Source organism: Primulina eburnea, chromosome 12 (genome assembly GCF_022965805.1).
Source record: "Primulina eburnea isolate SZY01 chromosome 12, ASM2296580v1, whole genome shotgun sequence".
Classification (NCBI taxonomy): domain Eukaryota; kingdom Viridiplantae; phylum Streptophyta; class Magnoliopsida; order Lamiales; family Gesneriaceae; genus Primulina; species Primulina eburnea.
This window is the reverse complement of record NC_133112.1, coordinates 30,976,245-30,993,656: the sequence shown is the minus strand read 5'-3', so window position 1 is coordinate 30,993,656 and position 17,412 is coordinate 30,976,245. Positions and strand designations below refer to the sequence as shown.

General features: G+C 37.7%; 1 protein-coding gene across 1 annotated transcript; it reads left to right on the top strand.

Annotated features, from left to right (window-relative positions):
• The first annotated feature begins 369 nt into the window (after positions 1-369).
• On the top strand, positions 370-6,648 carry LOC140808422 (uncharacterized). Its single transcript, XM_073165557.1, has 4 exons — positions 370-742; positions 2,770-3,002; positions 3,534-4,284; positions 4,445-6,648. Exons 2-4 carry the CDS (start codon positions 2,772-2,774, stop codon positions 6,439-6,441), a joined length of 2,979 nt encoding a protein of 992 aa, XP_073021658.1. The 5' UTR covers positions 370-742; positions 2,770-2,771; the 3' UTR covers positions 6,442-6,648.
• Positions 6,649-17,412: the final 10,764 nt, after the last annotated feature.

The following is a 17,412-nucleotide window of genomic DNA, read 5'->3' as shown; positions in this document are numbered from 1 at the left end:
TAATAATTACTGATACTGTTAATAAATATATATACAGTTGCTAAAATTCTTTCTTTATATATATGTATATATATATCTATACTATATATTAAGAATGCCCCTAATAGAGACAAAATAGACACCAAAATTTTTTTCCCAAATTTGCCCTTACATAATACCTATATTACACTTTTGATTTTGTTATTTTATTCAAAAATTTAACACACTTATTTTTTATTTTTTTTTTTAATTTCAACAATTCAAATAGCAATTAATCCCTCGATAATTTGTCAAATTTCACTTTAGTCTCTCGATAATTATAAAAAAAATTGTACACACACGCGGTTAAAAAAAATTGTACACACACGCACCGCGTGTGCAGAATAACTAGTGTATAATATTTTCTATCATTCTCTCTCTAAAGTTGCTATCTTGTTTTATTGAGAGAGAGTGTGGCCCAGCAGATCGAACTCTTCAATCTTTGGCTACGTTCGATGAGGATCTGAGCTTCTTCAATGGAGTTACCAAACCACTCGCTTTATTGTTTATTTGTTTCATTTGACAATTATTAGTATATTTTAATTTGGTTCCTTCTGGTTCTTTATATTTTTTTACTATTTTTGTTGCCTTTCTTCAAAGTTACAGCATAAAAAAACATCTGAATTTCTAATGATTTTGAGGTCTTGTTTGCTTGGAAATACTTTTGGATGATTAATTCATGAGGGGTTCTTGAAGAGAGGTGGTTCCAGGATGTGGGTCTGAGGTAATTATACTTTTTAAAACTTATGTTTAATGTTTTAATCTTTTTAGGATTTACCCAGTTTTTGGCTATGGCCCAGAAGAAGAAAATATTTTCTTTGGCCTTTTCATTTGGGATTTTGATAAATAATCTGGTAATTGAGTTATGATTGCTTTGTAAATGTAGTCTTGAGTTTGATGTGCCATTGGTCTCATTCAAATTACTTATTAAAGGAGGCTCTCATCCTTTGGGCAGTTCATTGGAGTTGAATTGATTATATCTTTTGGTTTTGATGTGTGATCATGTATTTGTGTTTTTCTCTGTGTATTCATATTAGCAGGGATAATATATGCAATTTTCTTTGGTGTTGGTTACTAAATATCTTTTTGTTTATTTATGTTTGTTGGCCTCTTGATCTTCTTATTGTGCATGCGGGATAATATGTTATGAGCGTAATTGTATTGGTTCGAAGGGATGTATGTTTTGATTATTTGTTTGATTTGCACTGGATTCCTGAAGTATATTCTGAAGGTCTTTTATAAAAACATGCTGCTTTTTGACCCCCTCAACGTGCTGTTAGTCCAATTTATGCATGAGGCGTGCGGTTGTTTTCTAGGTGAAAGAACAACCTTTTACCAAATAGTTTTCCAAGGCTCGTTATGCTATTCTATTTGGCACATAACTAGTCACAAAAACTTCTGTCTTATCAATGCCAATGTCCTGAGTTGAGCTGTTACTAAAATAGAGGAGACTCACTAGTATGTAATATCCAGGTCCTGGTATACTCATGGATAGCTTTGAAACTTTGATGTGGTTTAGATGTACTTTGGTGGCCCATCAGATATCCCAGTCGTGGAGCTGTTGGATTTTCATAACATAGGGAGTGAAATTCTTTTTGATAAAACAACTTGGAAGTTTCTTTGAAATTCTCCGGAAAAGGATTGTTTTCGCCCATACATCCTCTAGACACTTGTTACGTGACCGTCCATGACATTTTATAACCATAATTTTTGCATAATCCAATGTGCACCCACACATTCTGCAATACTATTTAATGCTTTCTTAACTACACAAGTATAGTTTTCTCCACTGTTGTTTTCACAGAGAATATAATGAAAATTTTGCCATTCAATCCTAAGACACTCAGAAGATAGTAACGAATCTTGGACGCATGGGAGTACAACTAACTGATTTTGGCATTTACTTACCTATAATTTGCTGTATTAATTCATTGGAAAAAGGTATCTCGCATTTACTGTTTCTAGAATCTGACAGCGGGGATTAGAAAATAAGTCTCCAATAACTTTTGCCTTTCTAGAGGAACGAAAAAGTACCCTCTTTCGAAGAAAAAAAAATTCCTCTTTCAGGGATAAATTGGTGCTTGGTCTATATTCTCTGCAATTGTTTGTTGGATCACTTGAGTTTAATTTATATTCATCTCTACTGTTTTTTTTTCTGTGCAAATCTGTAATGGATAGATCTCGATTTTTTACCGAAGAACTTGAACTGTCAGGTACAGTCTGTGATTCCGCGCTTATTCTTTCCGTAATTTTTATTTTCTATTCATGTACCAGTTTCCTATGACTTGATATATTTCTTAATCAATAATGCCGAAGCTCCCTTTTCTTAATTTCGGTAACAAAAGATGAGATTTGTATTGTCTTACCTGTTTATCGTATGTCGAATAACAAGTTCATTTATCAAATATTAACATATGATTTCAAAATGATGTACCTTTTTCTTTGGACGGGACATAAAATGATGGCTCTCAATTTGATATTGTTTGCCTTACGAGAGCCTTTATTGTTTTCAGACCTAGTTCAAGATGAATTTAAGTTCAATGAAAAAAAATCCCATCTCTGTCATCCCATTGTTCCATTTTCATTGTTTTGCCATTTTCAAAGTCAAGAACATGATAGACAACTTACATGCCTGAATTTTTTTTTTATGTTCAACAATTGTGGGCATTAAATTATTGACAAGCTATTAAATCAAGCGTTTACTGTCACACATCTTTGTGAATTCTAATTTACATTACATATTACTTACAGGAATGGGAACAAAAGTACATTGCGAAAGCTACTTGCCAGGGTATTATTCCATGAGAGATCTTAACGAGGATTCAATCAGTAGTAGCTGGCCCCTATTTAACGGAGACAAGGATGTGGCAAATGGGTATTTTAATGGTTTCATGCCAAAAAATGCAATAAATGGTTATACAGAGAATGACAAGGATTCACTAAAGCAAAAAATGATCGAACATGAGACGGTTTTCAGAAATCAGGTACTGCAGTTTCATTTTTATTATATCTTTTTCACAAAAAAAAAATCGGAATTGAAAATTGAGTAATCTATCATTTCTCTCATTTTGGAAAGATATTTAAAATATAAGTTCTATTGTTGCGCCACCTCCCCACGAATTCGGGATTTGGGGAAAAATGATTTCTAATATAGTATCATAGATAAAGGTAACATGTCCTAATACCCGTGCAAAAAGTAAAAAAAGCGAATATATTTTATTAAACCAGTTAGATTACCTTCATCGCTTAAGGTCTAAACGTAGACTTTGGCCATCCTAGTTTTTCATATCTAGAAAACTTGTTTCCTTCTTTATTCAATAATAAAAGTCTTGGTTTGCGTGTGTATGCTGTTGATTTCATTCAGGAAAATATTCTCTGGTCTTTCCGCCTTTAGGCGTGGGGGCATATTGAAGCAAAAATACTATTATTGGTCTGCGTACTATAAGCTCGAGTTTTTGGGAAAAGTGGTTTTTTTACACTAGAAAAACTAATTTCTTAATGTTTTTGGCATCTAGGTATACGAACTCCACCGTCTTTACAGAATTCAAAGGGATATGATGGAAGAGGTAAAAAGGAAAGAGTTACGTAAACAACGAGCATCAATAGAACCGTCATCATCATCAAGTCTTCAAGGATTTCAAATGCCATCCAACGATGCTCGTAAATGGCATATGGCTGGATTTCCTTTGTCAAATTCTGGTCATGGTAGAACATCAATTTTGGGAGTTGAAATTGTTACTTCTCCCATGAGTTGCACCAAAGGAAAAGAAAATCAGACCAATCAGTTTCTGTTCCCCAACAGTTCTACTTTAAAGGACTGTGAAGCATTGGATTCAAGGCCTTTGAAGGTGAGGAGGAAGTTGTTTGATCTTCATCTTTCTGCTGAAGAGTATGTCGATTCTGATGAAGGGGAAAACTTACAGGAGTACAAAGTAAATGCTAGAATAGAACCTGAAAATAGTTTCCTCAGAAGTCATGCTGGTGTGAATCCTAATTGTCCAATGGACGCCTCTACTTCTGATTCTTGTTTGAGGAGCTCAGTTGGGTTGGCCGATTTAAACAAACCTCTTCATCAAGAATCAATGTCTCCGATACTGGTTGATTTCCATGGTAATACTTCCTCTAATGGGAAGACCAAAGGGATCAATAAGTCAGCTAAGTCAAATGAAAGATTTTTAGGTGAAACCCATGATGGTTTTCTGATGAACTCCTCTGTTGAAAGTGAAATCAACAAGAGGGGACGGTTCTCCCACATGTATGAAGCAGGTAAAGGTTTCCTAGTGTTTTTTTAGTTTTGTTCAGTTCATCACTTTCCGTGTGTTTCATTGATTGCCATGCATGCGTTAATTCAGCACATATAATCGGAAATCCATCCTTTTTAGTTGCCAAAGTAATAAGCTTAGCTTTGTTATATTTTTGCTCTCAGGGTCTAGTAATAACCTTGGCACCCGGAGGCAAGGTCTTCCGCAAGATAAGTTGCCTGTGGCTTACAATCCAGGCCAAGCTCCACTGAACCAGCTTCATCATGCTTCTGGAACATATCCTACTGTTTGTTGCAAGGAAAATTTGTGGAGAGATGGATCAAACTGTGGTGAGTTTAATGGCCTCTTGGAACCACTTGTAGCTTCTCAGAGTTCACACCCATTCTTTAGTTCCCGTTGTTTTCCCGGCTCACAGGCGCACTCCTTCTCATCATGGACGAATCCAATAGGTAGCTTTACTCGACAAATAACCACATCTGGATCGCCTTCGATCCAGGAACACTTCGGAGGAAAGTGGCAAGCAAATGATAGTTCTAGATCGAATGCAGTTTTGAGAAACAAACAAACAACCAAAAATGGGGTTTCTCATGGGTTTGCCTCGGGATCAAAAGAACTACAGGCTGCCTTGCCATCAGCTGGCTTTGGTTATCTTAACTGTAGTGAGGGTGATAAAGTAGTATCTGACCACTCAATTAATCACGGATTTGGGATTTTTGCAAGGGGATCCTGTCTTGTGGATTCAAAGCCTGTACTAGATATTAACTTGAACGAGGTAGTTTCAAACTCGTCAAATGAGCCATGGGGCCGGCAAGATTTCCATACAGTAGATCGAAAAGGTAAGCATGAAGATCATGTGTCGGCATTACCCTGGCTTAGACCTAAGCCAACTATTGGCAGTGAAGGAGACTCGAGTGTCCCTCGGGCTTCTTTGTGTCATAACCGGGAAACAGTTAGTGATCTTAATCAGCCGTACACCCCATTAGTTACCTTGGCTTCAAATGATTGTGTAATTGTAGAGAAAAAGGAGATTGATGAGACTCAAACTGTTCAGAAAATTCTTGGGTTTCCAATCGCTGACACAATTGCTCGAGGATATGAGCCATATATTGTTGATTGTCCTCCCGACAAAAATAACAAAAGGAAGAACAGAATAATTGACATGAATCTAGCATATGAGCCAGAGGAGCTGAAAGCTTATGAAGAAAGACATCTGGAAAAGGCGACACAAGGTGCCTGCTACATTGATTTAAATTCTTGTGCAAGTGATTGTGAAGATCCTCCCGTATGTTCATATGAAAGCCAGAGCAACAGCCGTAAGTTAACAAAGGTGATAGATTTGGAAGCTCCCGTTTCCCTGGAGAGTGACGACGACGATACACCATCCAAGGAAAATCTTCCCAACATCGGATCATTACACTCATTAGAAAAGAAAGCGGAACAAATGCCGGACGAGGTTCTTCGTGATGCAGCAGATACACTGATTGCCATCTCATCTTGTCCAAATATCGATACATCTGAAGCTTCCTTGGCAGATTCACTCCTCTGGTTTGTCAATACCATGTCGTCATGTGCTATTGAACTTGAGTGTATATTCCATAAAGAATCAAGAACAAGAGATGGTTCCCCACTGCAAGGTTTGTTTGAGGAGATTGATGAATTTGAGGCCATGACATTGCAACTCGTTGAAACTAAAGAAGATGACTACATGCCTAGGTCCTTTGTTCCCGAAGCCCAGATAGAGGATACGGGAGGCAATTTGTTACTCACTAGAAGTCGTAGGGGTCAGTCGAGGAGAGGAAGACAGCGGAGGGACTTTCAAAGGGACATCCTACCTGGTCTAACATCGTTGTCAAGGCATGAAGTTACAGAGGATCTTCAGACATTTGGAGGGATGATGAGAGCTACTGGCCATCACTGGAATTCGGGATTGACCAGAAGAAACGGCAGCAGAAACAGAAGTGCTAGGGGTAGGAGACGAGCAGTCATTGAAACAGTCCCTAATATCATTCCAAATACAGTTTGCCCTCCATTGGTGCAGCAACTAAACAACATTGAGTCTGTTTTGGAGGACAGAAGCCTAACGGGGTGGGGAAAGACAACTAGACGCCCCCGTCGACAACGATGCCCCACAGGTAATCCTCCTGCTATCGCATTAACATGAGAGTAATCAAAACAAGGCAATACTTTCTTTAATTCTGAGTTTATAGAGGGAACATAAGATGCGATTGGTGAGCTTGTTTGAGTGATTTCGGGATTGCAGTAGTGATTGTCTTTGTAAATGTCGTTTTAGGGGATCTTTCTTGATTTTGACTTTGATTTACCAATTTGCTTTTTGTTTACAAATAATGTTACTGGATTTGATCTTGATGATATATACAGTGCATTGTTTCAAATGCGAGAGTATGTTTGATCTATGAAAAATATTAAGCAATTCAAACTTCAAGTTAATGAATGTCAGAAGAATTTGAAATGTGGTTTAGCCTATGTGAAATACACAAGTGGTAGAGCTTTTATAAAAATAAATTGGTGCAGAACTCATCGAATTTTAAGAGTATTACTAAAACCACTATCTCCTCCAATTATGACTTAGTGGGCTTTTTTTTTCGAGTTAGTTTGTTACAATTGAGTTTAGAACCTAAGAAATTCGTCTCAAAATTGAGATTTTGGTGTCAGATACACTAGGATCATTGTCGACTTTGTGCATTTTTCTGCATGGTTGTTGGTATTTAATAATTTAGTCATCCCAATTGACTTTAACATGTCCTCTTATCGTAACAAAATCAATAGTTCTTCCTTTTATCGATTATTTAGTATATGAGAGAAACATAAAAATTTCCTTTTACAAAAGGAATGTAGTTTATGAAGAAAAAGGTTTTAACTTCAAATTATTAGTTTTTAACTACAAAAACATAAAGTATAACAATATTGAAATTACGAAAAATGCTTTAACCAAGTAGTAAGATATCTGTTACTTTATTAATAGTATGACCTTGTTAATAGCATAGATTTTGAATGTCTTCGGAAGGAGAAATCATATTGAAAAACACTTTTTAAGGGAAAAAAACTGTTGAGGATCGAAGTTGAGTTTAGAGGGGGTGAATAAACTCTACTCGTTTTTCGTGAGGATGAAGTACTAGAATCCTGTTAAGGATAGTAGTTGGTCTTGTGAGAAAACTTTCACCTGATTACAGTAGAATGTGCGGAAATAATCTGATGAAGTAGTTGAAAAACAATAAAGCAGTAGACAGCAGTTGTTTATGGAAGTTCGAAGATAAACTCTTCTACGTCTCCCTTTCTTCTGTTTCCAGAAGGTATAACTAAAAGACTTTGGATATTACAGTACAACACTTGTACACACCCACTTCAGAAGGACTTACACCTCAGCCTACTGAAACTCTTAGTTTCTCAACTTTACACAAATGTGGAACACAAAGTTCTGAAAAGACTCTTTTCAGATTACAGACTCTTCTGATAAAATATTGATGTAGTAAAGATTGTGAAGAGTGTAAGAATTAGTAGCACAAGATGATCTTTAACAAGATCAGATATAAGCTATGAAGCGTGTGCTACTTTTCTTTGTGTTGAACTTGACAACGCTCAAGAATGAATGATATTTTTCTGATAAGAGAGTAGCTTTGTTCCTTGAAAAATGATATTATGCGAAGTGTCGTCGAACAAGGATTTGATCCAAGTATATATAATCGACTGAGTTCAACGTTCATAAACAAAGAAGTCTTCAGATAACTGATACAATCAGCTTTATTACCAAAATAGGTTCCTGCAGAAAAGCTATAAAACAATCAGTCTTGTTTTATACTCAATTTGATAATATGCATTAAATGACTCCGTATAGTATTTAATGCTGCAATTAATGATGGTACTAAGAACACTTTAACGGTAACAATTAAGGTAGCAACGTTAGAAAGTGTTCTCTACTGGTTTGTATAGTTAGCCCTCTTTCTACTGGTTTAGTTTTTCTAGAGCAGCAGCTACTGATAAACTATCTAGTTGTTCTGATCTGCTGGTCTACTGGTTTTAGTTACCATCGCCACAATAAAATTCATATATAACAATTTCCCCCTTTGTGGTGATGCCAAAACCTAAACAGTAGAAAGATATAAAATAAACAGATAATCATTTAAATAAACAGATAATAATAATAATGTATCAAGGTAAGCAAATTAATTGGTTCCAATGTCCCTGTAAATGATTTCTTCATTTAGAGGTTCTTGATCTCTTCTGTTGGAAGGTTCAGCCTCATCTTCTGTTTGCCTAACTTCTTCTTGATCTCTTCTATCTTCCCCCTTTTTGGCATCAGCGGCTACCACATGGGTAAAGAGATCATTCAATCTTCCGGAAATATTTTGAATGCCATCAGTTAGCATCTCTAGATAAGGAGTCTGAGAGGAGATGCGATTATCTAAGGCGGTAATAGATTGATTTTGAGAATCAATCTTGGCATCCAGAAGTTCCACAGAAGTAGAGAGCGATCGAAAAAGATCGTCATGCTCAGTGATTCGAGAAAGTATATCAGTTTGAGCGAGTAGGAGGGCGTTGTGAGTTCTTGATACATTTTGTCTGAAGATGGAGGCTTCAACATACATCTTGTCCGTTGTCTCCTTAGTGAGATAGATGTGTTTACCCATGCGCTCTCGGAAGTCTTTAGCACCAGTGATTTCCACAAGGTTTTCACAAGACATACACTGCACCAATTCAGATATGTTGGTGAGGTCGGTTTGTAGACATAGAATCTGTTGTTCGAGATTGAAAGCATCTGATTCTGGTGAAGGAGTTCGGTAAAGAATGCGTTGTTTGATCTCAGATAGACGAGAAGTCGTCGCAGTCACAACAGGTAGGGAGACAGTTAACGCAGTAGAGTCAACAGGAGCATCTAACAAAGCAGTAGAAGGAACCGGGTCGATAGTGCTTTCTGCTGGAAATGCAGAAACAGTAGACTCAACAGCAACCAGAGGCGGAGGAACATCTTCAGTAGGTGTAGTCAGATCAGAAGCCAAAACTTCTTCCAAAGGTACAATTGCAGCCTGTGTAACTGAAGGTGCTTCAACCAAAGGTGCAGAGGGAGGTTCTAGAAGAACACTCATTTCTGCTTGATGTTCAGCAGAAAATAATCCTAAGTTCGGCAGTAGGGAAGTAGTGTCTGGTTCTGCGACTTGTTGTCCTGGGGTAGGAGATCCAGAAGCTGGTAAGTCCAAGGTGGCAGAGACAGCAGGGACAATAGATTCAATCACTTCTTCAACTGAAGCCAGTTCATGCACAGATAGAAGCGATGAGGACTGAATGGGCCGAGTCGGAGATGTAGGAGTACTAAAAACAGCAGCCTTTGGGGAGGCAGTGGTCCTTTCCTCAACTATCTGATTTTGTTGAAAGCTCGGGATAAGGCCCATATGATAGACTGTAGGCTCTCCAAAGCCTTGTTCTTGAGCAAGAAGTTGCTCATTCAACTGCTGAAGTCTTTCAGAAAGAATCAAAATAACATGTTGATCCTGAGCAGTAGTAGGAGTGGCAGGATCAAAATTCGATTGAATAACTTGCAACACTGATTCTAATTTCTGACACTTGAGTTGATCGAGGATGAAGTTCCTTCTGCCCAAGGCCTCGATAACATTCTTCGTTTTTGCCAGCTGAAAAGTCCTTCTTTCGGCAGTCATCATCTTGCTATAATTGCCTTTGGTTTTGAAGAAGTCAAAAGAATGGAACAATCGGACAGCATGCCATTCATCAAAGAATTTTATCTCCTCGTTAGCAGAGGTCTCAATTTCTGCTAGGTGAAGGTCAACACCTGTAGTAACAGTGGTCTTGTGACCAAAAGTAGGTGGTTCTGCAACCATTTTCCCTTTTCCATTGTCAGTAGATGAAATGGGCGCAATAGGGCGGAAAGCAGAAGACCCACTTGCTGGTTCTCGAATAACAACGCCAGATGATGGCTTAAAAACTGAAACAGAAGAGGGTGCTGATACGGACGCAGTAACGAGAGCAGTGGAAGAAACAGTCGAGCGAACAGAAGGAGCAGCTTCTGGAAAGACCTGTCAAATAGGTACTTTCTCAATCTCAGACAGTGCTGCTGTCTTTTTCAATTTGAGGATGGTGCGCTGTTTCTTCTTTGCTGGGGTCGGTATTGTTGGGCGAGCAGTAGCAGCAGATTCTTCTGAAGCTGTTTTATCGGAATCTGTGGAAATAAGCAGTCGTTTCTTTGAAATTTGCTTGTGAGGTTTGGGAGCCTCAGAGGCAGATTCCCCAATTTCCTTTTTCATTGCAACAAATTCCGTCACTGTTGGATTAGGCCTTAGAGCCAAAACATTTGATGCATCAATCATTGTGACAGAAGTAGCATCGAGATCACTGGTAGATGGAAAACCAGCATCTTTGAGCAACACACTGATCTGAACCGCGAAACCAGAGCTCTTCCGAGTGACCATATCCTTCATAATTCTAAAAATAAAGTGACTCCAATCCACCTTAATCCCTTTGGTGATGGCAGTCATGACCTGAACTTTTTCTTTTGTCAGTTTATCAAAGGTGCCAGCCTTGATCAGAATAGCTTTGGCCACAATATCGGCCAGAATCTGATACTCTATCTTTAGTAATTTCTTATGGCAAGAAGGAGACACTTCTTCTCCAGATGCGGAGAAAGAGGTGAGAGCAACAGACATATCTGTTTTTGAAATATCAGAAAGTTCAGAAATACCCGAAAGTGAAAGGAGGAAGGTTGCTCCTAGATGAGCGGCATCAATGGAGATAGAAGCATCTTCTTGGGTATGAACAATCCTTCCTTCATGGACTGTTGCTTTGGCGTAAAATTCCAGGAGAGAATTTTTGTAGATGATTGCTGGTGCTTCCAGGAATTTTCGGAGTCCTGATTTCTCAATGTCCTGAAACATTCTTAGAAGATTTTCATCCTTGATGGTAAGAACAGAGGCAAAGTTAACCTGATAAGCATTGAGAGTATATGCGCCAGCCATTTCTGTAAGCAGATGAGAGCAGAAAACTTTGCAGTAGTTAGTTACGATATAGAGAAAGCAGTAGCTGAATAACGATAGTTATGAAACAGTAAAGATGAAAATGAAGAGTATGAAAAAAATATACAGCCGTCAAATGAACACAAAGACACGTGTCAGTATGTTCTTGGTTGAGAGTTTGAAAAGATTTTGCAGAAATTGTCAGAAAGACGAATGATTTTGAAAGTTTGAAAAAGAGCGGGCTGTCCAGGCGGTTACTAAAGGAAATCAGAAAAGGATTTGTCATTTTATGATAACGTCTACTGGAAGTTTCAGAGTCCTGAAGTAAATGAGCACTCTGTCAAAACCAGCAGACATGTAGTTTTATCGAGAAGACAAATATCCTATCTGTTTTCTGAAAAGACATCAAACTCTCATTCTGACTAAGATATTGTTCCCCCTCGGTAAATGCAATTAATAAGTAGTCATAATTGTGACAAGTGACTCTTGGCCATCTCTCAATCTGAGCCGTTGAAGATGAACAGTTACAATTGTGTGATTCACAAGAGTCTTTGTTCCCCTTATAAATACCTGCAAATCTTGATCGAAAGTAAGTAAGAAAAACAATGAGAATACAAATAAAAAGAGAGTTAGAGCTAGATTCAGGAGATGAGGCAAAATTGTTCAGAGAGAGGTGTGAAGGTTTCAACGATGTCGAAAAGGTCCTTGAAATACTCTCCTTGAGTTGTAGTTTCCACAGTTATGCAAATCTTTTGCTATGGTTGAGTTTCAAATATTGCATCCATTTCTTCCAGAAGCATTCTAATGCGATAAGAGAGTGCTGGAGGATTGATGATGATGAAATCCTCTCTGATGCCTTGTGTGGCATCTAAAAATTACATTAGTGCTGGCAAGACCTAAGCTTGCTAGATTCTTTCTAGGCCTTTCTCTTTCGAAGAAGACCGTCTTTTTTCTGTTGAAGTACTTTGCAAGCAAATGTCAGAAAGTTCCTCTATTAGAAGACAAGCACTACATGTAACGCTACTGGTTAAATAGCAAAGAAGATCTACTGTTTTTCATTTACGCATTGTGTAAAGTACTGAAATAGTTTCTAATAAAATTCCAGTTTTGCTCATCTGACTTTACTCTTCTGCTTATCTGCAAAAACTTACTGTTAGAAAAAAAATAATCAATTAAATACTAAAAGAAGTTAAACTAAAATTACAGAGGATGACTAAGTTAAATCTATTAAACCAAGAGAATTACGAAAGTAAGAAAACTTATTTTCTGGTAAGGGTTTCGTGAAGATATCTGCTGTTTGTTGATCAGTAGAAACATATTCCAGACGAATGTTCTTCTTCTGCACATGATCTCTAATAAAGTGATGTCTGATGTCTATGTGCTTCGTTCTGGAATGAAGTACTGGATTTTGTGTGATTGCAATTGCATTGGTATTGTCACAGAATATAGGTGATTCGGAGGCTTGAATCCCATAATCTCTTAATTGTTGTTGAATCCACAGTATCTGAGAGCAGCAGCTTCCAGCAGCCAGATATTCTGCTTCTGCAGTAGATGTGGCTATGGACGTCTGTTTCTTGCTAAACCAGGATATCAACCTATCTCCAAGAAATTGACAAAATCCACTTGTGCTTTTTCGGTCTAGTTTGCAACCTGCATAATCGGCATCTGAATATCCAATAAGATTTAACGATGAATCAATGAGATACCATAAACCGACGTTTTGAGTTCCTTTCAAGTACTTCAAAATACGCTTAGCAGCAATATAATGAGATTGTTTGGGGTTAGATTGAAATCGAGCACAAATGCAAACAGCAAACATGATATCTGGTCTACTGGCATTTAAATATAATAAGGAGCCAATAAGACCTCGATACTGAGTTACCTCTACCGGAATACCACTTTCATCTTTGTCAAGCTTAATAGATGAGCTCATTGGAGTAGAAGCAGCAGAGCATGCTTCCATTCCAAACTTTTTCATAAGCTCCTTGGTGTATTTGGCTTGATTTATAAAGATTCCTGTTTCTGATTGCTTGATTTGCAATCCTAGGAAGAATGTTAATTCTCCCATCATGCTCATTTCGAATTTATCCTGCATCAATTTTCCAAACTTTGCACATAATTTGGGGTTAGTTGACCTAAAAATAATGTCATCAACATAGATCTGTACTAAGAGAGTGTGCTTATTCTTAACTAAAGTAAATAAAGTTTTATCCACTGCTCCGATGGTAAAATCATGATCAATAAGAAATTGTGATAAAGTGTCATACCAAGCTCTAGGTGCCTGTTTTAGACCATATAATGCTTTGTGTAATTTAAATACATGATGTGGAGAGAAATGATCGATAAAACCTGGAGGTTGTTCGACATAAACTTCTTCTTGTAAGAGACCATTTAGAAAAGCACTTTTCACATCCATCTGATATACTTTAAAGTTCTTGAAAGCAGCAAAGGCTAAGAATATTCTGATTGCTTCGAGCCTTGCTACTGGTGCGTAAGTCTCATCAAAGTCTATGCCTTCTTCTTGTCTGAAGCCTTGAGCTACCAATCTAGCTTTATTTCTCACCATTGTGCCTTCTTCATTGAGTTTGTTTCTAAATACCCATCGAGTTCCAATGACCGCTTGATGAGATGGTCTAGGTACTAGAAACCAAACATCATTACGTTTGAATTGATTCAGTTCTTCTTGCATGGCTTCAATCCAACTAGGATCCAGAAGAGCTTCTTCAATCTTCTTTGGTTCATCCTGAGATATAAAAGCAGCATGCATATATTCATTAAGCATTTGTCTTCTGGTTCTCAACGGCGCTGCTGGATTACCAATAACCAATGATGGAGGATGAGATTTTCTCCAGATAAATGGATTGGAATGAACATCTTCTTGATTTGGTATGTTAAGATTGTCTTCCACAGAACCAGTAGTAGGTTCTTGAACATCTTCTGCTGGTATTGGTTGATCCAACTTCTGAACTTCTGGTTCCACTATTGGAATATCTGGTTCTGGATTTTGAAGATCCTTGGCATTAGCTTCTACATCATCTTCACTGTCAATTTCCAAGTGAATCATGTCTAACCTGTTACTTAAATCAGATGTGTTAGAAATTTCAGCACTGCTGTCTTCATCGAAGACAACATGAATTGATTCTTCAACATTAAGAGTTCTATTGTTGAAGATTCTAAAGGCTCTGCTTACAGCAGAGTAGCCAAGAAATATTCCAGCATCTGATTTAGAATCAAATGCAGTCAAATGATTTTTCCCATTATTCAGTACAAAGCATTTGCAACCAAACACATGAAAATAAGATACATTGGGCTTCTTCCCTTTCCATATTTCATACGGAGTCTGGTTGTGTCTTTTGTTGACCATTGATCTGTTTTGCGTGTAACAAGCAGTATTGATTGCTTCAGCCCAGAAGCGTTGAGAAATATCTGCATCTGCTAGCAATGTTCTAGCTGCTTCTTTTAGAGTTCTATTTCTCCTCTCAGCTACTCCGTTTTGTTGAGGAGTTCTGGCAGTTGAATATTCATGATGAATCCCCTGCTCATTCAAATATAGCTCAAGATAGTTGTTAGTGAACTCAGTGCCCCTGTCACTTCTGATTTTAATAATGGTAGTAGATTTTTCATTTTGAATCCTTTTCAGAAGCTTGATCAGGAGACAGCCGGTTTGATCTTTTCCTGCGAGAAATATTACCCAAGTGAATCTGGAAAAATCATCAATTACAACAAGAGTATATTTCATTCCCCCTAAGCTCATGATGGGGATAGGACCAAATAAATCCATATGCAGTAGTTCCAGACATCTTGAAGTTGATTTGCTATCTTTAGTCTTGAAGCTGGATCTTATCTGTTTCCCAAGCTGACAAGCAGAACAAACGTGATTTTTAACAAAATTAAAGTCAGGTAATCCATCGACTATATTCTGCTTCTTAAGATAATTGATTGACTTGAAATTCAGATGATTCAGTTTCTTGTGCCATAGCCAGTGTTTATTGCTAAGAGAAGCAACTAAGCATGTAGGAGTGTTGACATGATTTGAGTTCCAAGAGACTCTGTAAGTATTGCCTTCTCTCTTTCCTGTTAACACAGTAGTTCCAGCAGAATCTCTAACTATGCAAGAATGCTTTTGAAAAGCCACAGAATACCCATTATCGCATAGTTGACTAATACTGATAAGATTGTAATAAAGATTGTCAACTAACAACACATCATTAATAATTATATTACCATGGATAATCTTACCCTTACCCATGGTTTTACCTTTTGAGTTATCTCCAAAAGTAATCTTTGGTCCAGTACAGCTCACTATTTCGGATAGTAAGTTTCTTTGTCCAGTCATATGTCTGGAACAACCACTGTCCAGATACCATGTAGAGTTACTGACTTCTGTTTCCTTCTTCTGTTCCTGCAAACACAAATTTTAGTAACTGGTACCCAAATCTATCTGGGTCCAAGCCTTATCAGTCCTTTGGGAACCCACATTTGTACAATTCTTGGTAACTTTGTACTTCGGGTATCCAAAGATGTGTGTGCAACAGAGGGTCTGTTATTTCTAACAGCATGCATACCAAAATGTTGTTCTTCCCTTCTGTTTCTGTTTTCCAGTCTGTATCTCTTCTGAACAGGTTTAGAGTTGTAGTACTGGTAGTTCTTAACCTTCATGGGATGTTGTCTTCCAGAGTTGAATTCTTTTCTGAATCTAGAACTCTGGTCAACTTTTTCCTTAGGTTTAACGTAACCCAGACCATAGTGCATTCTTCTATTCGTCAGATTTACATTCCTTTCCACTGAAGCAGTAGGTACTTCTGGTTCTTGTACCACACTGGATTTCACAAAGTGAATGTATTTCGCTTTGCACATATCCAGTGTTGGCTTAGTATTTGTTTCAGAAATGCTTTCATTATTACAAAAACCGAGACCACTTCTATCTCCTGACTGTTTTTGTAACTCTTGCATCTTTTCTAATGAAACAGAAGACTTGTTCCAAGCATTTACCAGTAGCGACAACTTCTGGTTTTCAGAAAGTACCTTCTGGTAATCTGCTTTGGCTCTTTCATTCTCAGTTATTAATTTACTCATCTTAACTTGTAAATCATTGCAGTTGTCTACTTGCAAGCAAGTTAACTTACTGTTCTGACTCTTTAAGTTCTGATTTTCAATTTTAACTTCTGTTCTGACTCTTTTACCATTTCATGCAGTGCATCAATCAAGTCATTTCGTGTAAATTCACTAGAGTCAAAATCAAATACCTCTTCAGATGTCGAGGTTGAGTCATTGTCTGCCATTAGACATTTGACTTCTTCTGCATCACTGTCACTGGAATGACTTTCTGAGTCAGATGACTCAGAACTAGAGTCCGCCCATTTAGATTTGCTTTCTTCGGCAATCACCGCTTTTCGATCTCTTCTGGACTTTTTGTCATTTCTCTTGTAATCATTTCTCTTTTGATCATCCTTCTTTGGTTTGGGACAATCAGCAATGAAGTGACCTATCTTTCCACAGTTGAAGCATCCCATATCACCGGATGGTGAATCTTTCTTGAAGTTGCGATTGGGACCCTGATAGGTTCGATGGTTCTTCTTCATGAACCTGGAGAATTTATTTACAAATAAGGACATAGCATCACTACTGATTTGTTCAGCAGTCTTCTCCATAGTATTATCAATGATCACAGCCGGTAAAGCCTGAGGTACAACTGCAACAGCAGTAGAAGAGGTAGAGGCAGTAGTAGTAAAAGTAGTAGCAGTAGCAGCAAGGGCCTTGGTGGGTAAGTTTGAAGGCTCTTCTCCACTTCTTACTTCCAATTCGAATTCATAGGCCTTTAGATCTGCAAATAAGTCGTGCAGTTCCAATTTGTTTAGATATTTGGATACTCTCATAGCCATTGTTTTAACATCCCATTCTCTGGGTAAGGCTCTCATCACCTTGAGGGCTATTTCTCTGTTGCTATGCTATTTACCCAGAGCAGCTAGCTCATTGACCAAGCTACTGAATCTTTCATCAAACTCATTTAGAGTTTCACCAGATCTCATTTTCAGATTTTCAAACTTCTGCATTGCTACAGACAGTTTATTTTCTTTTGTTTGCTCATTTCCTTCACATATCTGGATGAGCTTTTCCCAAATATCCTTTGCAGTAGAACACATTTTTATCTTGCT

Excerpts from the sequence above, each read along its gene's own strand:
- LOC140808422 (XM_073165557.1), top strand. The coding sequence starts at position 2,772 with ATGGGAACAAAAGTACATTGCGAAAGCTACTTGCCAGGGTATTATTCC. Across the intron at positions 3,003-3,533 it reads AGACGGTTTTCAGAAATCAG|GTATACGAACTCCACCGTCT; the intron begins GTACTGCAGTTT and ends TTTGGCATCTAG. Across the intron at positions 4,285-4,444 it reads CTCCCACATGTATGAAGCAG|GGTCTAGTAATAACCTTGGC; the intron begins GTAAAGGTTTCC and ends TTTTGCTCTCAG.